This window comes from Lagopus leucura, unplaced genomic scaffold (assembly GCF_019238085.1).
Source record: "Lagopus leucura isolate 7727_CA_CO unplaced genomic scaffold, USGS_WTPT01 Super-Scaffold_100030, whole genome shotgun sequence".
NCBI lineage: Eukaryota > Metazoa > Chordata > Aves > Galliformes > Phasianidae > Lagopus > Lagopus leucura.
This window is the reverse complement of record NW_024962281.1, coordinates 5150061-5165778: the sequence shown is the minus strand read 5'-3', so window position 1 is coordinate 5165778 and position 15718 is coordinate 5150061. Positions and strand designations below refer to the sequence as shown.

The following is a 15718-nucleotide window of genomic DNA, read 5'->3' as shown; positions in this document are numbered from 1 at the left end:
CGCTGAAGTTCACTCAGCTTCGCTGAAGTCCAAAAACCAATCAGCCTTTGAGTTGCAATGTGCTGAGTTTGCCTGGAAGCATTTAGAAGAGATGGATTTATCAGACACCTTGGACTGCTGGGTCAGTACCACTTGGGATCTCCAAGGCTGGATATGCACATGCTCCCAGTTGAGTAGGCACAACCGAAAGGAAAGTAGCATTGAACTGAAATCAGCAGGAGGAAGGGGCAAGAGGAAAGCACAGAAGCAGTGAGAGTGCCCTCACGTGAATGAACCTCAGCTAAAGGTACTGAGCCTGGTCTTCCCCAAACAAAAAACCCTAGTATGCAAAAACACATCTCATAGCTACGCTCACATGCTTCTGAACTGCAGTCGCTATCAGGTGTTTGATGATCAGAGGGCTGTAGCACATCCCCTATGAGGACAGGCTGAGAGAGCTGGGGCTCTTCAGCCTGGAGAAGAGAAGGTTCTGGGGGTTCCTTACAGCGGCCTTCAGGACCTGAAGGGGCTTACAGGAAAGCTGGGGAAGGACTTTTCATAAAGACATGTAGTGACAGGACAAGGGGAAACCATTTTAAACTGAAAGAGGGTAGATTTAGACTAAATACTGGGAAGAAATTCCTTACTGTGGGGGTGGTGAGACACTGGAACAGGTTACCCAGTGAGATTGTGAATGCTCTCTCCCTGGAAGCATTCCAGGCCAGGCTGGATGGGGCTGTAAGCAATCTGGTATAGAGGGAGGTATCCCTGCCTACAGATGAACTAGATGATCTTTAAGGTCTCCTCCAACCCAAATCATTCTATGATTCTGTGGGTTTTCTCTCTTGCAAGCACAAAAGAACCAAGGGAATGAGGAAGAACCAGCAGGACCACAAGCCTCTGGTAACAGTTCTGTCCTGATTGCTGTTTTCAGAATGAAATTTGTTCTGGGCCAATCTGGGTTGGTGACCTCAGGCAGAAGTACAAAGAGCAGCTGGGGAAAACACAAAGGAAGCCAGCAGGCATCTATGCAGCAGCACAGTGCTGGAGAACAATCCTCTGCTTCCAGGACCCCCAGGCAGTCAGTGAGCCAGCTCTTGCCCCAGCAGCACACAGGTACAATGAGGCCACAGCTAAGGAGCTCAGGAACTGTATTCAGCTTCTAAAATAGCAACACAAATCCCCAGCACCAGCCAGCTCCAGACTTGGTTCTGATCATCTCAGTGGATGGCCACTGAGGACTCCCTGCAGTTCTGGCTTCTGCATCAAAGACAGCACTTCCCTGCTCTCCCAAATGGAATTATCCTCCTGTTTTGGTTCCAGAGACTGCCATACACAGGACAGAAATGCGTGTGGCACAACATCAGCATCACAAGATGCAGCAGGTTCCCTGGGGAGAAGAGCCCACTGTTTGCAAACCTGGTGAAATCGCTCAGAAATCAAATGATGACGATGATGTAATCAGTTTCTCTAGTAGCCTCAAAGTGAGTCACAGCCCCCATGACACCCCCCTTTTGCTGACTAATACCTGACACTGCTCAGCGGCCCCTCAGTGTGGAAGGAATGGCACAGGAGAGCCCTTTAAGTGGTGCCTGGCTGCCTATCAAAACCACCCAGAGGCTGTCTGGGGCCTCCATCATGGGGAATTCCCCTTCTCCATGCCTAAAAGTAAACTCAGCTGGGCCAGCCTTCCTGCAGTCGGGGATCGCAGCACCCAGGACCGAGCACCCGGACCAACAGGCTCTCGCTCCCCGAGCCCCTCGTGCCCAGCCAGGTGAGTGGCAGGATGCTTCTCTTGGGATGGAGCAGAGGGGAAGGCGAGCAGCTTTTGGCTGTCAGCTCAGAGCTGTGAGAAATAGAAGAGGGCTTGGCTATTTATTGCAGGCTGGGACACTTTTATAAACAAGATGCTTTCTGGGTCTGTGGGATTTTGTTTAGCGTGAAAGCCAAGATTTCTGAGGGTTCACAGAACAGTTCTGGGTCTCTGGAGGAAAACAAGGAATTTGATGGAGAAAAAGGGAAATATGGCTTGCTCAGCTCTTCATCCCGTCCTTCGATGAGACCTTGGACATGGCACACTCACACAGCACATCAGGGTTCCAGCACCTCCCACAACCCAGCCAGGCTTCAAGGGCGATATCCTGCTCAGAGAGGAAAACAAGCAGGGCATTGAATTCAGTGGGAACAGAATTTGTTTTCTTTTACTTTTTATAACCCAGGCAGTGCCCCAAAAACCTCAAATTGCCAGGAAACAATGGAACAGCACAGAGCCTAGGAAGCCAGGATTGAGACAGCTGGAAAACAGCTCCAAGTGAAGGCCACCCCATGAGCACAGCAGGCCCCTACAGAAGGAGGACAGCTGCTTACAGCAGTTCCTCTGTTTATTGAATACCAGACACCTCCCTCACGGCAAAACCAGGACAGAGAACCAGGTAGCAACTTGGCAAGCCCCAGAGTATTGCAGAAGCCAAGAGGCGTTCCCTGCAGTCCTGCTCCTCTGGCTGATGCTGCTGTTAGCAAGCAGGCGACAAACAAAGCAGCAGCTCAGTCAGCCTGCTGCTAATCGGTGCTGCAGCCGAAGGGCTGTAATCACTCCTCTGTAATTAGACTCACTGGGGAATTCTCGCTGCCCTGGCTGAGGAAGGACGGGCTCAGCGCTCACGCGAGGGACGCCTGGTTCTGCGGCAGAGACCTGCACCAGCCCTCAGGAAGGCAGCGAGAAGCCATTTTGTCTCTCTGCAAGCCAGCTGAAAGGCTGAGAGCTCTGGCCTGTCTCTCCTCTCACAGAGAACCCCCTCAGATGGAGAAAGGCCGGGACCCCGCACCCCTCAATGCCCCTAAGAGCGAGGACGAGCAGCGCACAGAACCCAAAATACAAACCTCCCCCGCCCGCCATTACACCCCACTGCCCCAGCCGCCCCCACCCTCCTTCTTTATAGCCCGCACCGCCCGCTCCGATTGGCTGCGGCGCCTGTCCGTCATGCTGGGAATTTCCCGAGGGCGGGCCCAACGCTGCCGCGCCGTTTCCTCCTCCCGTGCTGGCGGCGGAGCGCGGCGGAGCGGTGCCGGGAGCCCCGCGGCTGCAGGTGGGCTCGTAGCGGCTCGGTGGGGTCGGGTTGGATGGGGAGGCGGTCCCGGAGGCGCACGGCTGTCCTCTGCTGGGACACTGAACCGACTTCGTCTGAAACGGGGCGGCTGTCGCTGCGTGCGGCGGTGACATCCCCGGGGCCGTCGTGCCGCTCGCAGTTGGGATGAACGTCTTTCAGTGCGTCCGTCGCGCGGTGACGCCGTGCCTCGGTTTCCCCTCGGGGCGAAGCGGTGCCGGGGTGCTTCTCACCGCTCCGCGTTCCCGAACACCCCAGGCGCGTCCATTCGGAACGTTCCCGTTGCTGACGGCCGGCGGGGCCGTGGGCTCCGGGCTCGGCGTGGCTGCGTGCCTCGCGTTGCCCCATCGCGGAACGCACCGCAACCCGGCATCGGGTTGCACAACAGCGGGGTTTCCCAAACCCCACGGCTCTGCTCACTGATATGGGCCTTTTGGGGCTGGAACACGAGCAGGTGCCGTGCTCTGCTGGGATGCTGTGCCGTGCCTACCCCGATTCTGGATTCCTGGTGTGCACGCTTTGCACCCCATAGCGCAGTGTTCCTCCCATAGCTCGCTATTTCCACCCTCCTGGGCGAAGAGGCAGCGCTGTGCTGCCGCACGTCCTGCCAAAGTGCACGTTTGTTTACAGACAGCTGGGCTGTGAGAGCAGACCTTGAGCACAGAGCACTTTGTGGAGGCAGGAAGGTTCCAGCAAGGCGAGCCCTTGGGAGCCTTGTATGTGGCTCTGCAAAGTGTGCAATCAAAGGAGAGGGGGTTAGCACCCTTTGACATCCTTCCTGGCTCTGAAAGATGCCCTTTTGGCCCGACCTGTTTGGCACGGGGCTGTGGGCTGCTGCTTGCCAACAGCTGCTGCAAAACACCGTGGGTGGAGGCAGCCGAACCATCTCTTGTAGCACTGCAGATCTCAGTGCTTTGAGAACAACAATCCCTTCGCTCTGGGTGCCGGGGGGGGGGGGGGGGCAACTTTGCTAGCACAGCTTTGCAGCCTTCTGCTGCTGGCACTGATTGCCATAGGAGCAGTGTGCTTTGCCCCAGTGCTGTGCAGAGCAGTGAGGGTGGCAGCACTGAGCCTTGCTGGCTTCCTTGCTTGGTGAGAGCTGTGATACAGCTGTGTGTGACAGCCTCCAGGCTCTGGGGAGAGGAACAGAGCAGGCAGCACCAAGATGCTGCTGCAGCAAGCCTTGCTTTGCTGCAGGGATGGAGATACAAGCCAGTATCCTCCTGAGCATTTCAGACATCACAGAGGGGATGTGCTTTGTCTCCTCTTCCATTGCATAGGGACCTGGCAGCACCACAACCAGCCCATGGTTTCAGCGCTGCCTCACTCTCAAGCTACATAAACACCTCGGAGTCTCCCTGCCCACCCACTCTGTCATTCTCTCCTTTTGCTGAGCTGTGACCAAAATTCACCACCCCAAGGTTCCGCTGCCCCGCCTGCACCCACAACCTGCCCATGGGCACCAAAACCCCAATGGTGACCACAGAGTCTCACAGCCTCTGTCTGCACCTTCTGGCACCTTTACCAAAGGCCTTTTTGCCTCCCTGCTGATGAGCATCCAGTGGCCAGCAAGGAGTCATGGAAAGACCTCAGTGGTTTGATTAAGAACAACACACCCAACCTACCCGAAACCCAGCAGCTTGACTTGAGTTAGCTGTTGACATGTCTATTTTATTCTCCCTCCTACTCTGTTTTTAGTGAAATGTGGGATCTTCATTGCAAATCTATACAGCTGTGGTTTCGATATGGCCATTGCAGTCTTTGAGATGGCCCTTGGATAGGGAAATCCATGTCAGAATTGTGGGTTTTGGAGTTAAGCAGAGGCTATGGAGGCTTTGGATTGTGTGCTTGGCCATTGTTGGATTTAGTGCTGTGAGTCACGTTGGGATGTTTCATATCATATCTCCTTGTGTACAGGGTCAGAGCAGGGGACAGGAGAGCAGGGGATGTGGTGTGTGTGCCACCAAGGTGCTGGCTGTAGGAGCACAATGCTGGCCAGCTACTTTGAAAGCCCCATGCTTGCACCTGAAGCAGCACATGGTGACCACACAGTCCCCAGTCCAGGTCCCCAGCCTGTGTGTGCTGCTGTCCCCATCCTGCATGCTGCCCACGTGAGTGAGGCACCTGCCGTGCCATCTCCCTGGAGGGGACATGCCACTGCTGTCAGATGTGCTGTATGATAATTACCTCCTGACAAGGTGAGCGCTAATTGCTGCTCCTGCTGTGGATGCTGCCAGGTGGCAGCTGTCACCTAGGATGTCCCCTCTGCTTCTGGGCAGTCACCATCCTCTGTGACCTGGCCAGATGGCATGCGATGTGGGTACTGGTCTGAAATCAGGGCTTCCTCTTCAAAAATGCCCCCCAGGAGCCTCCATTCCCCATTAGCTGGGCGCAGCTGCTCAGTGCCCTTCTGGCTGTTGAGCTGTCACCTGCAGGGTAAGGACAACAGCTGGGCTGGGAACCTGCTCCCACTGCCACGAGTGCAAGGAGTGTGACTGGGACACCCACACATGCACGGCTTTTCATTTTCAACATGAGTAGCGCTTAGGAGCAGACTGGAAGGATTTGGTTTTTTTTTTCTCATTTCCCTTTGTTTTGTTGACAATTGTTTGCGGAAATCTCTGTCTGAGGGGCTTTCCAGTACGATGTTGTCAGGCTCTGTGTGTTGCTTTAGTTCATTGTTTGTTTGCCCTGCTGCATGGATGGAAATTGTGACTTCACTGTAAGGTTCCCATCACTTCAACCGCTTTCAAACCCAGCAGGAAAAAAGCTTCTTGCAGCAAAACAAAAGCCCAACCCCGGTTGTTTTCCTTGACTAGCAGCACTGCATGCAGGCGATGTCCCAAGCTGCAGCATCCAGCGGGGCCTCCGTCCCTCAGCAATGCAGGTGGTTGGGGCGGCGTGGGGACCTTTGTGTCTGCTGAGCTGTGATCCACACGGCACGAGGGCTGCCAGCAGTGCTACCATATGTGACAGCTCTCGTGGCCCTGAGTCACCCCGGTGCTGTCACTCGCACAGGGCGGGCGCGAGCGGAGCGTGCAGAGCGCAGTGCCTTCACCTGGTATGGTGCTGCAGTGGGGACTGCGGTGGCAGCCAGGGCAAGAGGGTGACTTGCTTGCTGTTCCTTGCAGGGATGCCGGGCTGGGAGGTGGGCGGCTGAATGGCGGCCATGGAAGGGAGGGGACCCTACCGCATCTACGACCCTGGCGGGGGCACGGAGGAAAATGGATCCACGGCTTTCGAGCGGCTGATAGAGGAGAACGCCCGGCTGAAGGAGAGGATGCAGGGGATCAAATCCATTGGTAATCACTGCACGGTGGATACCAGACCCAGAGGATGGGGTTTGGTTTCTGAAAAGCCTCAGCTTTGCAGCCTGTGTGGCATTCATGAGTCTTTGTACCATGGGATGTGGAAGGACTGAGACCTTTTTAAGCTCCTGGGGTGTTTTGCAGTTGTGCCACCCCCTTTTCCTCTTTATCCCCCTTCTCCTATCCACCCCATATTTTTCTTTCAGTCCCGTGACCCAACTTCTGCTTTCGAGTCCTTCTGCTTCAGCAGCTGAACTTCCACCTCCTTCCTGATCCCTGTCTGTCATGTCCTTGCCTGGGGCTCATGCTGTTTGGTGCCCTGAGGCTTGCAGCCTTGACTGTACATTACCCAGGCTTAAATTGGGCTCTTGTGGGAGGTGTACAAATGTAGTGCTGCTGTTCCATCTCCTGGAACCAATCCTCCCTGCATCAGTATGAGGAACCTGCAGCTGTGTGCCACAAAGACAGCTTGGCCCCAGGATTTGGTCAGGAGGAGATGTTGTTGGGTAAAAACAGACCTCATACCCAAGCAGGGGCTGATGGCTGTGGCTGCAGCAGTGTGGGTGCTGTGGGTAGGGGGGAGTGTCCTTGGGGAGTGCCCTTGGTGAGCACCTTTCTGCTGCCCCCCAGGAGAGCTGTTGGAGGAGTCTCAGGTGGAGGCATCCAAGCTGCGGCAGAAGGCAGAGGACCTCGTGAAGGACAACAAGATGCTGATAGCATCGTCTGCTTTGGAGGAGCTGGTGGAAACTGGAGGTTGGAGATGGGATCTCATTGAGCAGAGGGAACCTGACAGCCCAGGAGCTGAGCTCGGGGCAAGGCAGAGGTTGTGAAGGAGGTCTGATGTGTGCCTATTCTCTCCTCCTGCAGTCGCTGGCCCTGAGCACAGCTCTGCCCTAGCTGCCCCAGGCAGTGCCCAGCCGGACACAGGAACACGGAAATCCCCGAGTGTGAGTGGTGAAAGTGGGGCTGAGAAGAGAGGGGGTGCAGCAGGGGCTGTGCCACTCCCAGCTGGAGCTGACCACGCTGCTCCCATTACAGGGCTCCTCATCAGAGTTTGAGGTGGTGGCTGCAGAACCACAGGGCTGTCCCCAGGACAGTGGCAGAGTGGTGAGTGTTGGGATGTGGGCAGGAGGAACTGCATGGCCCAAGGCTTCTTACAGTGCACAGTGGGCTCGGGGGCAAGGGGAGCACCGGTGTGTCAGAGTGCTGTGACAGTGACAGCGACAGCCCAAGGAGCTGAATGCTTCGGTGCTCCCCTCTCAGAGCCAGTGGTTAGACCAGCGCTGTGCACCACTGCTGGCAAGGCCTGCCCCAACCTGGGCACAGTGTGTGCTGTGTGCTGAATGTCCCCTTGGCTGCTGCTGTCACCTCCATCTGCTGCAGTTCTGTGTGCTCTGGAAGGGAAGAAGGCAGGGACAGTGACTCCAGCATCATGGCCATACCCTGCCTCACCATGCCATCCCAGCGGCATGCCCTGCAGCACTCCCTCCTGGAGCAGTTTCAGTTTATCCTTGAGCACAGGGCACAGGGAGGGGGGGGGGGACAGCTGTGACAGGAAGGGATGCCTGGGGAATTCCCGAGGGCAGTGATGAGTCAGTGGGGCTGGGAGTGGTGCCGTGAAGGTGTGCCATTGTGATTACAGCACAGAGTCAACCGGGTCAGGCTGTGTTGTGCCAGTGCTGCCACAAGTCTCCTAGGTGATGGTACAAAAAGGGAGGATGAGCCCGTTGGGGACACCCCCTGTGTGTAGGTGGGGATGTGCCGTGACGCTGCAGGGTGCGCCCGATGCGCGCTCCCCAAGGCAGCGTTAAATCCCACGGTGTACCAAGGACACACAGAGCCCTGAGGGGAAGACGAGGGGAAGGAGCAGAAACCCTGAGCAGAGAGTGATGCAGAGCTTCGTGCAGGAGCTGGAGCCACTGCCCCATGAGGATGCCAACCTTCTGCCACAGCTGCAGCAGCTGGAGAGCACACTGAGTGGCTGTGCCCGTGAGGCCAGCAAGGACCAGGTCTTCGTGCGCATGGGCTACATGGCCTCCGAGCTGAAGCGCCTGGCCTCCAAGGTGCACAAGAACGAGCAGAGGACGTCCTTCCTGCAGGTGAGTGAGGCTTGGATGTTTGTTTTTCCACTTTTTTTCCTTTTTTTTTTCATTCTGTGGAGTTTGACGGCTGGGAATGACAAAGGTTCTTGTGCCTGGTGGACATCCAAGGGGAGACTAGGGGTGGCAACCCCAGTAAAAGCTGTGTGCTGGGGGATCCTCACACTGCTGGCATTCACCTTGCAGACTCTGTGCGAAACACTGCACACAGAGAACAAGGAGCTGCGAACCAAGCTGGAGAGGGACCTGGAGCAGAGAAACCAAGCACTGGAGAAGCTCAGGTGAGGGCAGCCAGCATGGGGGGTGGGTGGGGAGGCAGGATGAGGCACCCTAGAGGTTTTTCCCCACTGACCCCAGGGGTCTCTGCCTGCAGGTGTGAGAACCAGGAGCTGCGGAGGATGGTGACCCTTAGCAACCAGGAGAGCGCAAAGAGAGAGGCAGCCGAGCAGCAACAGGTGTGGGGAGAGCACGGACCTCGGGCAGGGCTGGGCAGGGGGCAGGCAGAAATCCCCATGGCCTCATCTCAGTTCTCTCCAGTTTGTCTCAGTAGGACTGGTGCAACTCCTCAGGGTGTTGAGGGGTGAGGTTGGTGGTGGAGAGGGAAATGGCTTGCAAAAGCTTGAGGTCACTGTGTGTGCACTTGCAGCAGAGCGGGGTGGTAATAGAGAAGGCAGCAGGCAGAGGAGAGCTGGAGGCCAAGGAGAAGAAGGTGAAGATCCTGGAGCACCAGCGCCGGGAGGTGAGGATGAGGCTGAGACTGAGACACAGCCCATAAGAGGAGCAGGATTTGGGCTGCAGGGGCACAGGGTGCACTCCTGCAAACAGCACTCTGTATCCACAGCTGCTGGAAGTGAACAAGCAGTGGGACCAGCACTTCCGAGCCATGAAGCAGAAGTATGAGCAGAAGGTAGGACTTGGGGCTCAGGTTGCACACATCTGCTGGGCACGTGGGATGCTCAGATGAGACCCAGCATGGAGAAGGGGCTTGAGGCCATCCCAGCATTCCCATTCCCTGCTGGCAGATGACAGACCTACACCAGGAGCTGGCCGAGGCGCGGCGGGCACTGACTGAGCTGGAGTCAGAGAGGGAGCAGAAGCAGAGGGATTTTGACCGCAAGCTGCTGCTGGCCAAATCCCGGATCGAAACGGAGGAGGCAAGTCCCCTGGGAAGAGCAGTAGGCAGTTGCCAAACCCATCGCCCTTCCCTGGCTGACTCCATCTCTGCAGGCAGAGAAGGACCGGCTGGGCATGGAGGTGCGGGACCTGCAGCAGAGGATGCGCTTCCTGCAGGAACAGCTGGCGCCAGTCACCAGGCAGAGGGAGTACCAGGAGAAGGAGATCCAGCGGTTGAATAAGGTAGGAAGCTGCAGAATGGTCCCTGCCACCATTTTGTTGCAGTGACAGTATCAGACGATGCCCATCCCATCCCCATCGGTTCTCCAAGGATGCAACCCCAGAGATGTCACCCACTTTAACTCACACTTCTCTCCCTCTTCAGGCACTGGAGGAGGCACTGAATGTCCAGGCCTCCCCCCCACCCATCTTCGCTGGCACTCTGGAGCCAGCTGGGAAGGTGCCACCACAGGAACTGCTGACCCAGAATGAGCTGCTCAAGCAGCAGGTAGGGCCAGAGGGGTGGGAGGGAGGCCAGAGCAGAGCGTCCTGTGGTACTTCACCAGAGGGACTGTAATGGTACCAGGTGTGCCCAGGACTTGGCACAGCCACTGCGGTTGGGGTTTATAACACAGAGACCAGGTGCACCCAGTGCTCTGCCTTCCACCAGGTGAAAATCTTCGAGGAGGACTTCCAGAGGGAGAGGAGTGACAGGGAGAGGATGAACGAGGAGAAGGAGGAGTTGAAACAGCAGCTGGAGAAGCTGCAGAAGCAGCTGGCCATGTCCAACAACCAGGTGAGCAGCACTGCATCCTTCATGGACGAGTTGGAGATGCTCATCTCCTGTGTCGCAGCCCCATCACACACCTCAGAGCAGGGATGAGCAGGGACAGGGGGGACAGAGAGGTGGTTTTACTGCTGCTTATCCCTGCCAGAGCCTAATGCAGGGGCTGAAGTTTATCAAGTGGGTGGCAGTGCCCTCCCATCCTGTCTGGCACAGAGATCTCTCAAGCCCAGCTGTGCCCGTGGGGAGAGGTTTAGGGCTCTTCTCTCTGCCTCTTGCACTTTTCCTGTGAGTCTGCTTTGGGCACGGCAGCATTCCTTGCCCCACTCTGCACTAACCCCTCCTCACCCCCAGCTGCGTGCCTCTAAGGATGACTGCCAGAGAGAGAAGGAGGAGAAGGAGAAGTTGAAGAAGATGCTGAAACAGCACAAACAGGTGGGATGGTGAAAAGCACTTTCTGGTGGAGGGCCTGGCACAGGAGAGGGCTGGGACTACTCTGGGCTGTCCTCAGGCTCTCACCATCTCTCCTGGCCTCTCACAGGCTTCTGGAGAGAGGCTGCACCCTGACCCAGTGCCAGGACCACTGGGCCCCGCGTGCCCTGTGTACCAGTACCAGTACAGCCCCCCCGTGCCTCACCCCATGTACCATGGCTACGACGAATGGCAGCAGATCCGCTACCCACCAGCACTGCAGGGCGAGCACGCGCAGGGACAGAACTTCCACCATTATCCCCCAGTGAGCACAACGGGGAACACAGAGCAGGTCTGGGGCTCGTGATGCACATGTACAGTCATTCATCGATCCCATTCCCATCTCTTCCAGCCGGAATACCCCTGGCGCCCGCCCTGTGCTATGGCCCGCAGCCAGAATGCCACAGCAGTGCCTGGGGTGAAACCCGTCCCCAAGGACTTGGGTAAGGCTGAGCCCGGCGCCTGGGCAGGGATAGGACGGGTTAGCTGGAGGGGTTCCCTTCAGATCCCATGGGTTTGGGCATCCTGTAGGGGGAGTGGGAATGGGTGGTGGGGGGCTGGATCCTGATGGTGGCGTCCCCCTGCTGTCCTGCATCGCATCCCCCTGGGGCCCTGCAGCACATCCCAGCCTTCTGTCCCCATGTCACACATGGGGTGGTGGCTGAGGAGCGTGCTGACTCCATGCTGTGTCTCTTGTGTCCCAGACCAGGCAGGTCCTGCGCTGCCATGATGCCGAAGAGCGGCGTCGCTGTGCTGCAATGGGGGCTGATGGCAGAAGAGAAGCAGGATGTGTGTGTGTGCCCGTGTATGTAGAGCTAGGACCTTCCTCCAGCTGATTGCTCACTGTATCTGCACACAGTGGATGCACGCCTGGGGCCAGAGAGGCCACAGTGGTGGCAGAGGGATTGTGGATGGCATGGCCATCTCATTCCACCTGAAGGATTGGCATTGGGATCTTGAGCCAGGAAAAGGAGCCGCGCTCCCTCTGTTCCTGGAGCATCTCTGCCAGCGGTGGAGCATCTCTCCCCTCCTGGTGCTGGGAGCACCTGTGGCCAGATGGATCCCGCACCGAGAGTGCTTGGTGATGTATTTATTTAAGGACTGGAACTGAATCTGTTCTCATTCTAAAAGTGTGTTTTCGCCGGAAGAGTCTCAGTGCAGTACTCGAGGTGGGAGTTGTCTCAGACTGTTTGCCCAGATTGATTCAGATGTAACCACGTGTCCAGAGCAAAACATGAACCCGCTCACTGCGCAAGCGGTCAACATTCATTTATCTGAGCCCTGCCCAGCCCCGGGCTCAGCTCTATGCATCCCCCGCTCCCTGGAGCCAATCCTGCTCCAGAAAAACAAAGCTGCAGGGGAAAAAATACAGCCGTCGGTGTCATGCGCGTGCCAGCAGCAGCTGTGCTTGTTTCTAGGTGCTGCTCGGCAGCGTTCCTCCTGCCTGGCTGCTGCCTGTTATTTTTCCCTTCTGTGCTCTGGACTGAAACCCGAGCGCTTGCCCCGCTCTGTGACCCGGCATGAGGGCAGCCAGGAGAAGGCTGAGCTTAGCCTGCAGAGCTCAGAGCTGTAGTGATAAATGTGTGTGCTGTAATTAATAAACACACAGAGATTTCCAGCTGGAGACACTCCACTCTGGCTGGGGGGGTGGGGGTGTAGCTGTCATCCCCTTGGGAAGCACTGACCCCATCCCATAAAGCATCCCACCCTCTGGTGGTGACAAGCAACAAGCAGAGCAGTGCGGTTGCAGAGCCTTTATTTGGCATTGCTGTGGGGTTGGAGCACTGGGAGTCGGCCCCCAGGGCTGAGAGAGGAGCACATCCCTGCACAGTGCGGGCAGCCTGAATGCACTGAAGGGCTGCACTGCACCCGGGCAGGATCAGGCCGAGCCCACCCCATGGTGGGGGCTTTCAGGCCAGGCCTTCATGGAAATGTCATCCTCAGTTCCCCAGGGCCAGGTTGGGGGCTGCAGGGGGTTGAGCTGGGGGGCTACTGGCCCCGCTGCTGCCGCATGTAGGCAATGATGTCGTTCTTGACGGTGGCGATGTTGGCACGGTGGTACCAGCGCATGATGGGCACCCCGTCAGCGCCCACCAGGAACTTCTCAAAGTTCCATTTGATGTCGTGGTTCCTCAGTGGCTCCCAGAAGAGGTTCTTGGGGTTGCCAAACTCCTCTGCCACCGGAGGGCAGGAGTTCTGCAAAGAGGGAGGGGATGCGTCAGTGCTGCGTGACCCCCAAAATCTGGGTGCTGCCCTCCACCCTTGGCACAGCACCCACCTTCAGGAAGCTGTAGACCTTCTGCTCCTTGGCCCCGTTCACATCCCCTTTCTGGAAGAGTTGGAAGTTGGGGACGAAGCCACCTCCTGGCCGCACGTACCTGTGGGGGACAAGGGGACAGCAGGCAGAGGTGCGACGTGTGGGAACCCCAAACTTCATCCTCAGGATGGACAAGGAACGCTAAAATCTCATCTCCAAGTTGGGCAGGGGACCCTAAAACCTCATCCTCCAGCTGGGGATGAACCCTCCCACGTTGCCACAGCCTTTCCATACCCCACCTTTCTCATCCCCAGTACTCACTTCAGTGCAGGGAGGATCTCAGAGTTCTGACCAGGCTCCTGCTTCCCAAATTGGTTGGAAGGGAAGCCCAGGACGACAAGTCCATAGGGCCCCAGCTCATTTTGTAGTGCATTCAGTTCTGCAGACAAAGAGCCGGGGATAGGTTAGGTTAGGGGAATCCAGGCCCTTTGCATCGCTGTCACCCCATTCCCAGTGCAGGGCAGGTTGGGGGCCTTACCGAGGTACTGCAGGGTGAGCCCTCAGTACGTGGCCACGTTGACAAAGAGCACCATCTTCCCCGCGTACTTTCGGAAGGGGATGTACTCGTCCCCATCGATGGTTAGCGCCCCGTAGTCATAGATGGTGCCCCGCACGGAGTCGTAGCATTTCACCTATGGGGAGCAGGCTGTGGGGCCGGGCTGGGGGCCGTCACTGTGCCACGACAGCGCTGGCCACCACGTAGGACACGAGGGACGTGTCACGGCAGCAGAGTGGGTGCCGTACGGAGGTGCACGCACACGTGCAGATGTGCGCAGACCCATCCTACGGGAGCGGCTGCTGCAGCGGCGGGGATGTTTACCCGGCTGCAGAGTCCCGGGAAGGCGAAAGGGGGGCCGCGCCACAGCGGGGACGAGAACGCCCCCCCCCCTCCTCCCCGGCGGACGCGGCGCCGCGGACGGACGCACCGCGGTGACCGAGGGACGGCCGCGCTCGGAGCTGCGCGGTGAGGGGGTTAACGGGGGGAGCGGGCGGCCGTGCCCACCGAGGTGCCCGGCACCGTAGGGGGCTATTTTAGGAGCTGGCAGGAGACAGAGTCACGGGGAGCTCCGCCGCCCCGGGCCGTATCCTGCCTTCCTCCGCGCACACGGCGCTGGGAATAGCGCCCAGCCCGGGCAGCAGAGCAGGGACACAAAGCTCTGTACCCCTCCCTCCTCGGCACTGCCCCACGCACCCCTCCGCTGCCCCCCACTCCTTACCATCTCCCTCTCCTGGCCCTGCCCCAGCGGGACGAGCCCGGCCAGCAGCACGGCCAGCACGCAGACGGCTCGGCACCCCATATCGGGGGCGGGCGGGTGGTGCGGGGACCCCCGGGACGGCGCACGGAGGGGTTTCGGGCTCACCGCCTTCTGCCCGCACCCGGTCCGGCGCCGGGGAAATAGCGGCGGGGCCGCGGGGCCGGGCCAAGCGCCGGCGGGGAGGAGGGGGGGGAGAGGGCGGGGGGCCGCGCCGTTAACCGTGTGTGCGCCCTGGGGCGGGCGATGCGCAGCCGGCGGGGCATCGTGGTTTTTTGTTGTTGTTGTTGTTTGTTTGTTTGTTTGTTTTTCCTTTACTTTGATTGATTGTGTTTTGGTTTATTTGGGGGGGTTTTAGTGTTTGTATTCTATTTTTCTTTCTTTTATTTTTTATTATGTTGGGGTGGGAGGGGACAATTGGCAGTGCTGCCTCTGCTTGGCCGGGATGTGTGACCCACAGGCTGCAATATGAGCCCCTGGGGATTCAAATCCTGGTTTATGCAATGGGATTTAAAAGCCTCACCCTGGCAAGGAGCACCTGGGCAAGGTGACACCCTGCTGCCATCCCTGGATAGGGACGAGTGAGTGCAGAGACCAAAGCACTCCATCAGCATCCTTCAGGAGATTGGGTTGAGAGCTCCATTGGGTGACCCCACAGTGCCCCCGCTGTGATGCTGCAGTCACAAGCCGAGGGCAGAAGCCTGCGGTCCCTTATCCTCTTATCCTCAGGGACAGGAATTTCCAAGGCCCTTCTTGCACACTCAGGGAATGCAAACATTTACCCTGGGCTGGCTCCAAAGGAAATATCCGCAATGAGGTGTAAATTCCTTTAAATCCCTCCAAATGGCCTGATGAACTGTTCTGGGGGAGCTGGGGGGGAGGCTGTGGTCAGGGGTTCACTGACCTGGGACAAAGTGTGGCAGCGGGTGAGCCCTGAGACACAGTGAGTATACAGCTTCCAGCACCAGAGCTGGACCTTACCTTTGCATGAGAGCAGTGCTGGCCAGACCAGGGCTTCCTGCCAAATCCAGAGGACTGAAGGAAAAGGGCAGCAATGCTGTGGGCTCAGGGGAGCAATCCCCATCCCATGGCAGGGACACGATGTCTTGGGATGGGGCTGCAGGCTCTGAAACGGCCCCAGGGTTGCTTGGTGTCAGTGATGGGAAGTACCACAGATTGATGGAACACAGCTGGGATTGCTTAATTAGGAAAACAGGGTTCAGAGCAGTGAACCTCTGGTCCTAGGAACAGAGCGGATAGGTCACGCCTGCAGCAGGGGACAGCTGGCTC

General features: G+C 57.8%; 2 protein-coding genes across 5 annotated transcripts; one reads left to right on the top strand and one right to left on the bottom strand.

Annotated features, from left to right (window-relative positions):
* Positions 1–1668: 1668 nt before the first annotated feature.
* TNIP1 (TNFAIP3 interacting protein 1) lies at positions 1669–12476 on the top strand. Of its 4 annotated transcripts, none has more exons than XM_042881552.1 (18): positions 1669–1753; positions 6215–6385; positions 7022–7144; positions 7259–7338; positions 7430–7498; positions 8299–8490; positions 8677–8771; positions 8864–8945; positions 9137–9229; positions 9332–9397; positions 9513–9644; positions 9718–9846; positions 9989–10111; positions 10274–10399; positions 10742–10822; positions 10929–11123; positions 11211–11301; positions 11563–12476. In XM_042881552.1, the coding sequence occupies exons 2-18, from the start codon at positions 6244–6246 to the stop codon at positions 11586–11588; spliced, it is 1845 nt and encodes a 614-aa protein (XP_042737486.1). In that variant the 5' UTR covers positions 1669–1753; positions 6215–6243; the 3' UTR covers positions 11589–12476. The 4 variants fall into 4 exon arrangements, with proteins under 4 accessions (XP_042737486.1, XP_042737488.1, XP_042737487.1 ...); XM_042881554.1 differs by lacking the exon at positions 1669–1753 and adding an exon at positions 2982–3065 and having other exon boundaries at positions 8344–8490; XM_042881553.1 differs by lacking the exon at positions 1669–1753 and adding an exon at positions 2982–3065 and having other exon boundaries at positions 9140–9229.
* Positions 12477–12597: 121 nt separating this feature from the next.
* GPX3 (glutathione peroxidase 3) lies at positions 12598–14507 on the bottom strand. Its single transcript, XM_042881555.1, has 5 exons — positions 14393–14507; positions 13654–13807; positions 13437–13554; positions 13137–13236; positions 12598–13054 (listed from the first exon to the last, which is right to left on the bottom strand). Exons 1-5 carry the CDS (start codon positions 14471–14473, stop codon positions 12848–12850), a joined length of 660 nt encoding a protein of 219 aa, XP_042737489.1. The 5' UTR covers positions 14474–14507; the 3' UTR covers positions 12598–12847.
* Between the last annotated feature and the right edge of the window lie 1211 nt (positions 14508–15718).

What these genes read in the sequence shown, in the direction of transcription:
- TNIP1 (XM_042881552.1), top strand. Translation starts at nt 6,244, where the DNA reads ATGGCGGCCATGGAAGGGAGGGGACCCTACCGCATCTACGACCCTGGC. An exon ending in TGGCCATGTCCAACAACCAG is followed by an intron (nt 10,400 to 10,741) that starts GTGAGCAGCACT and finishes CCTCACCCCCAG; the next exon opens with CTGCGTGCCTCTAAGGATGA. An exon ending in ACCCGTCCCCAAGGACTTGG is followed by an intron (nt 11,302 to 11,562) that starts GTAAGGCTGAGC and finishes CTTGTGTCCCAG; the next exon opens with ACCAGGCAGGTCCTGCGCTG.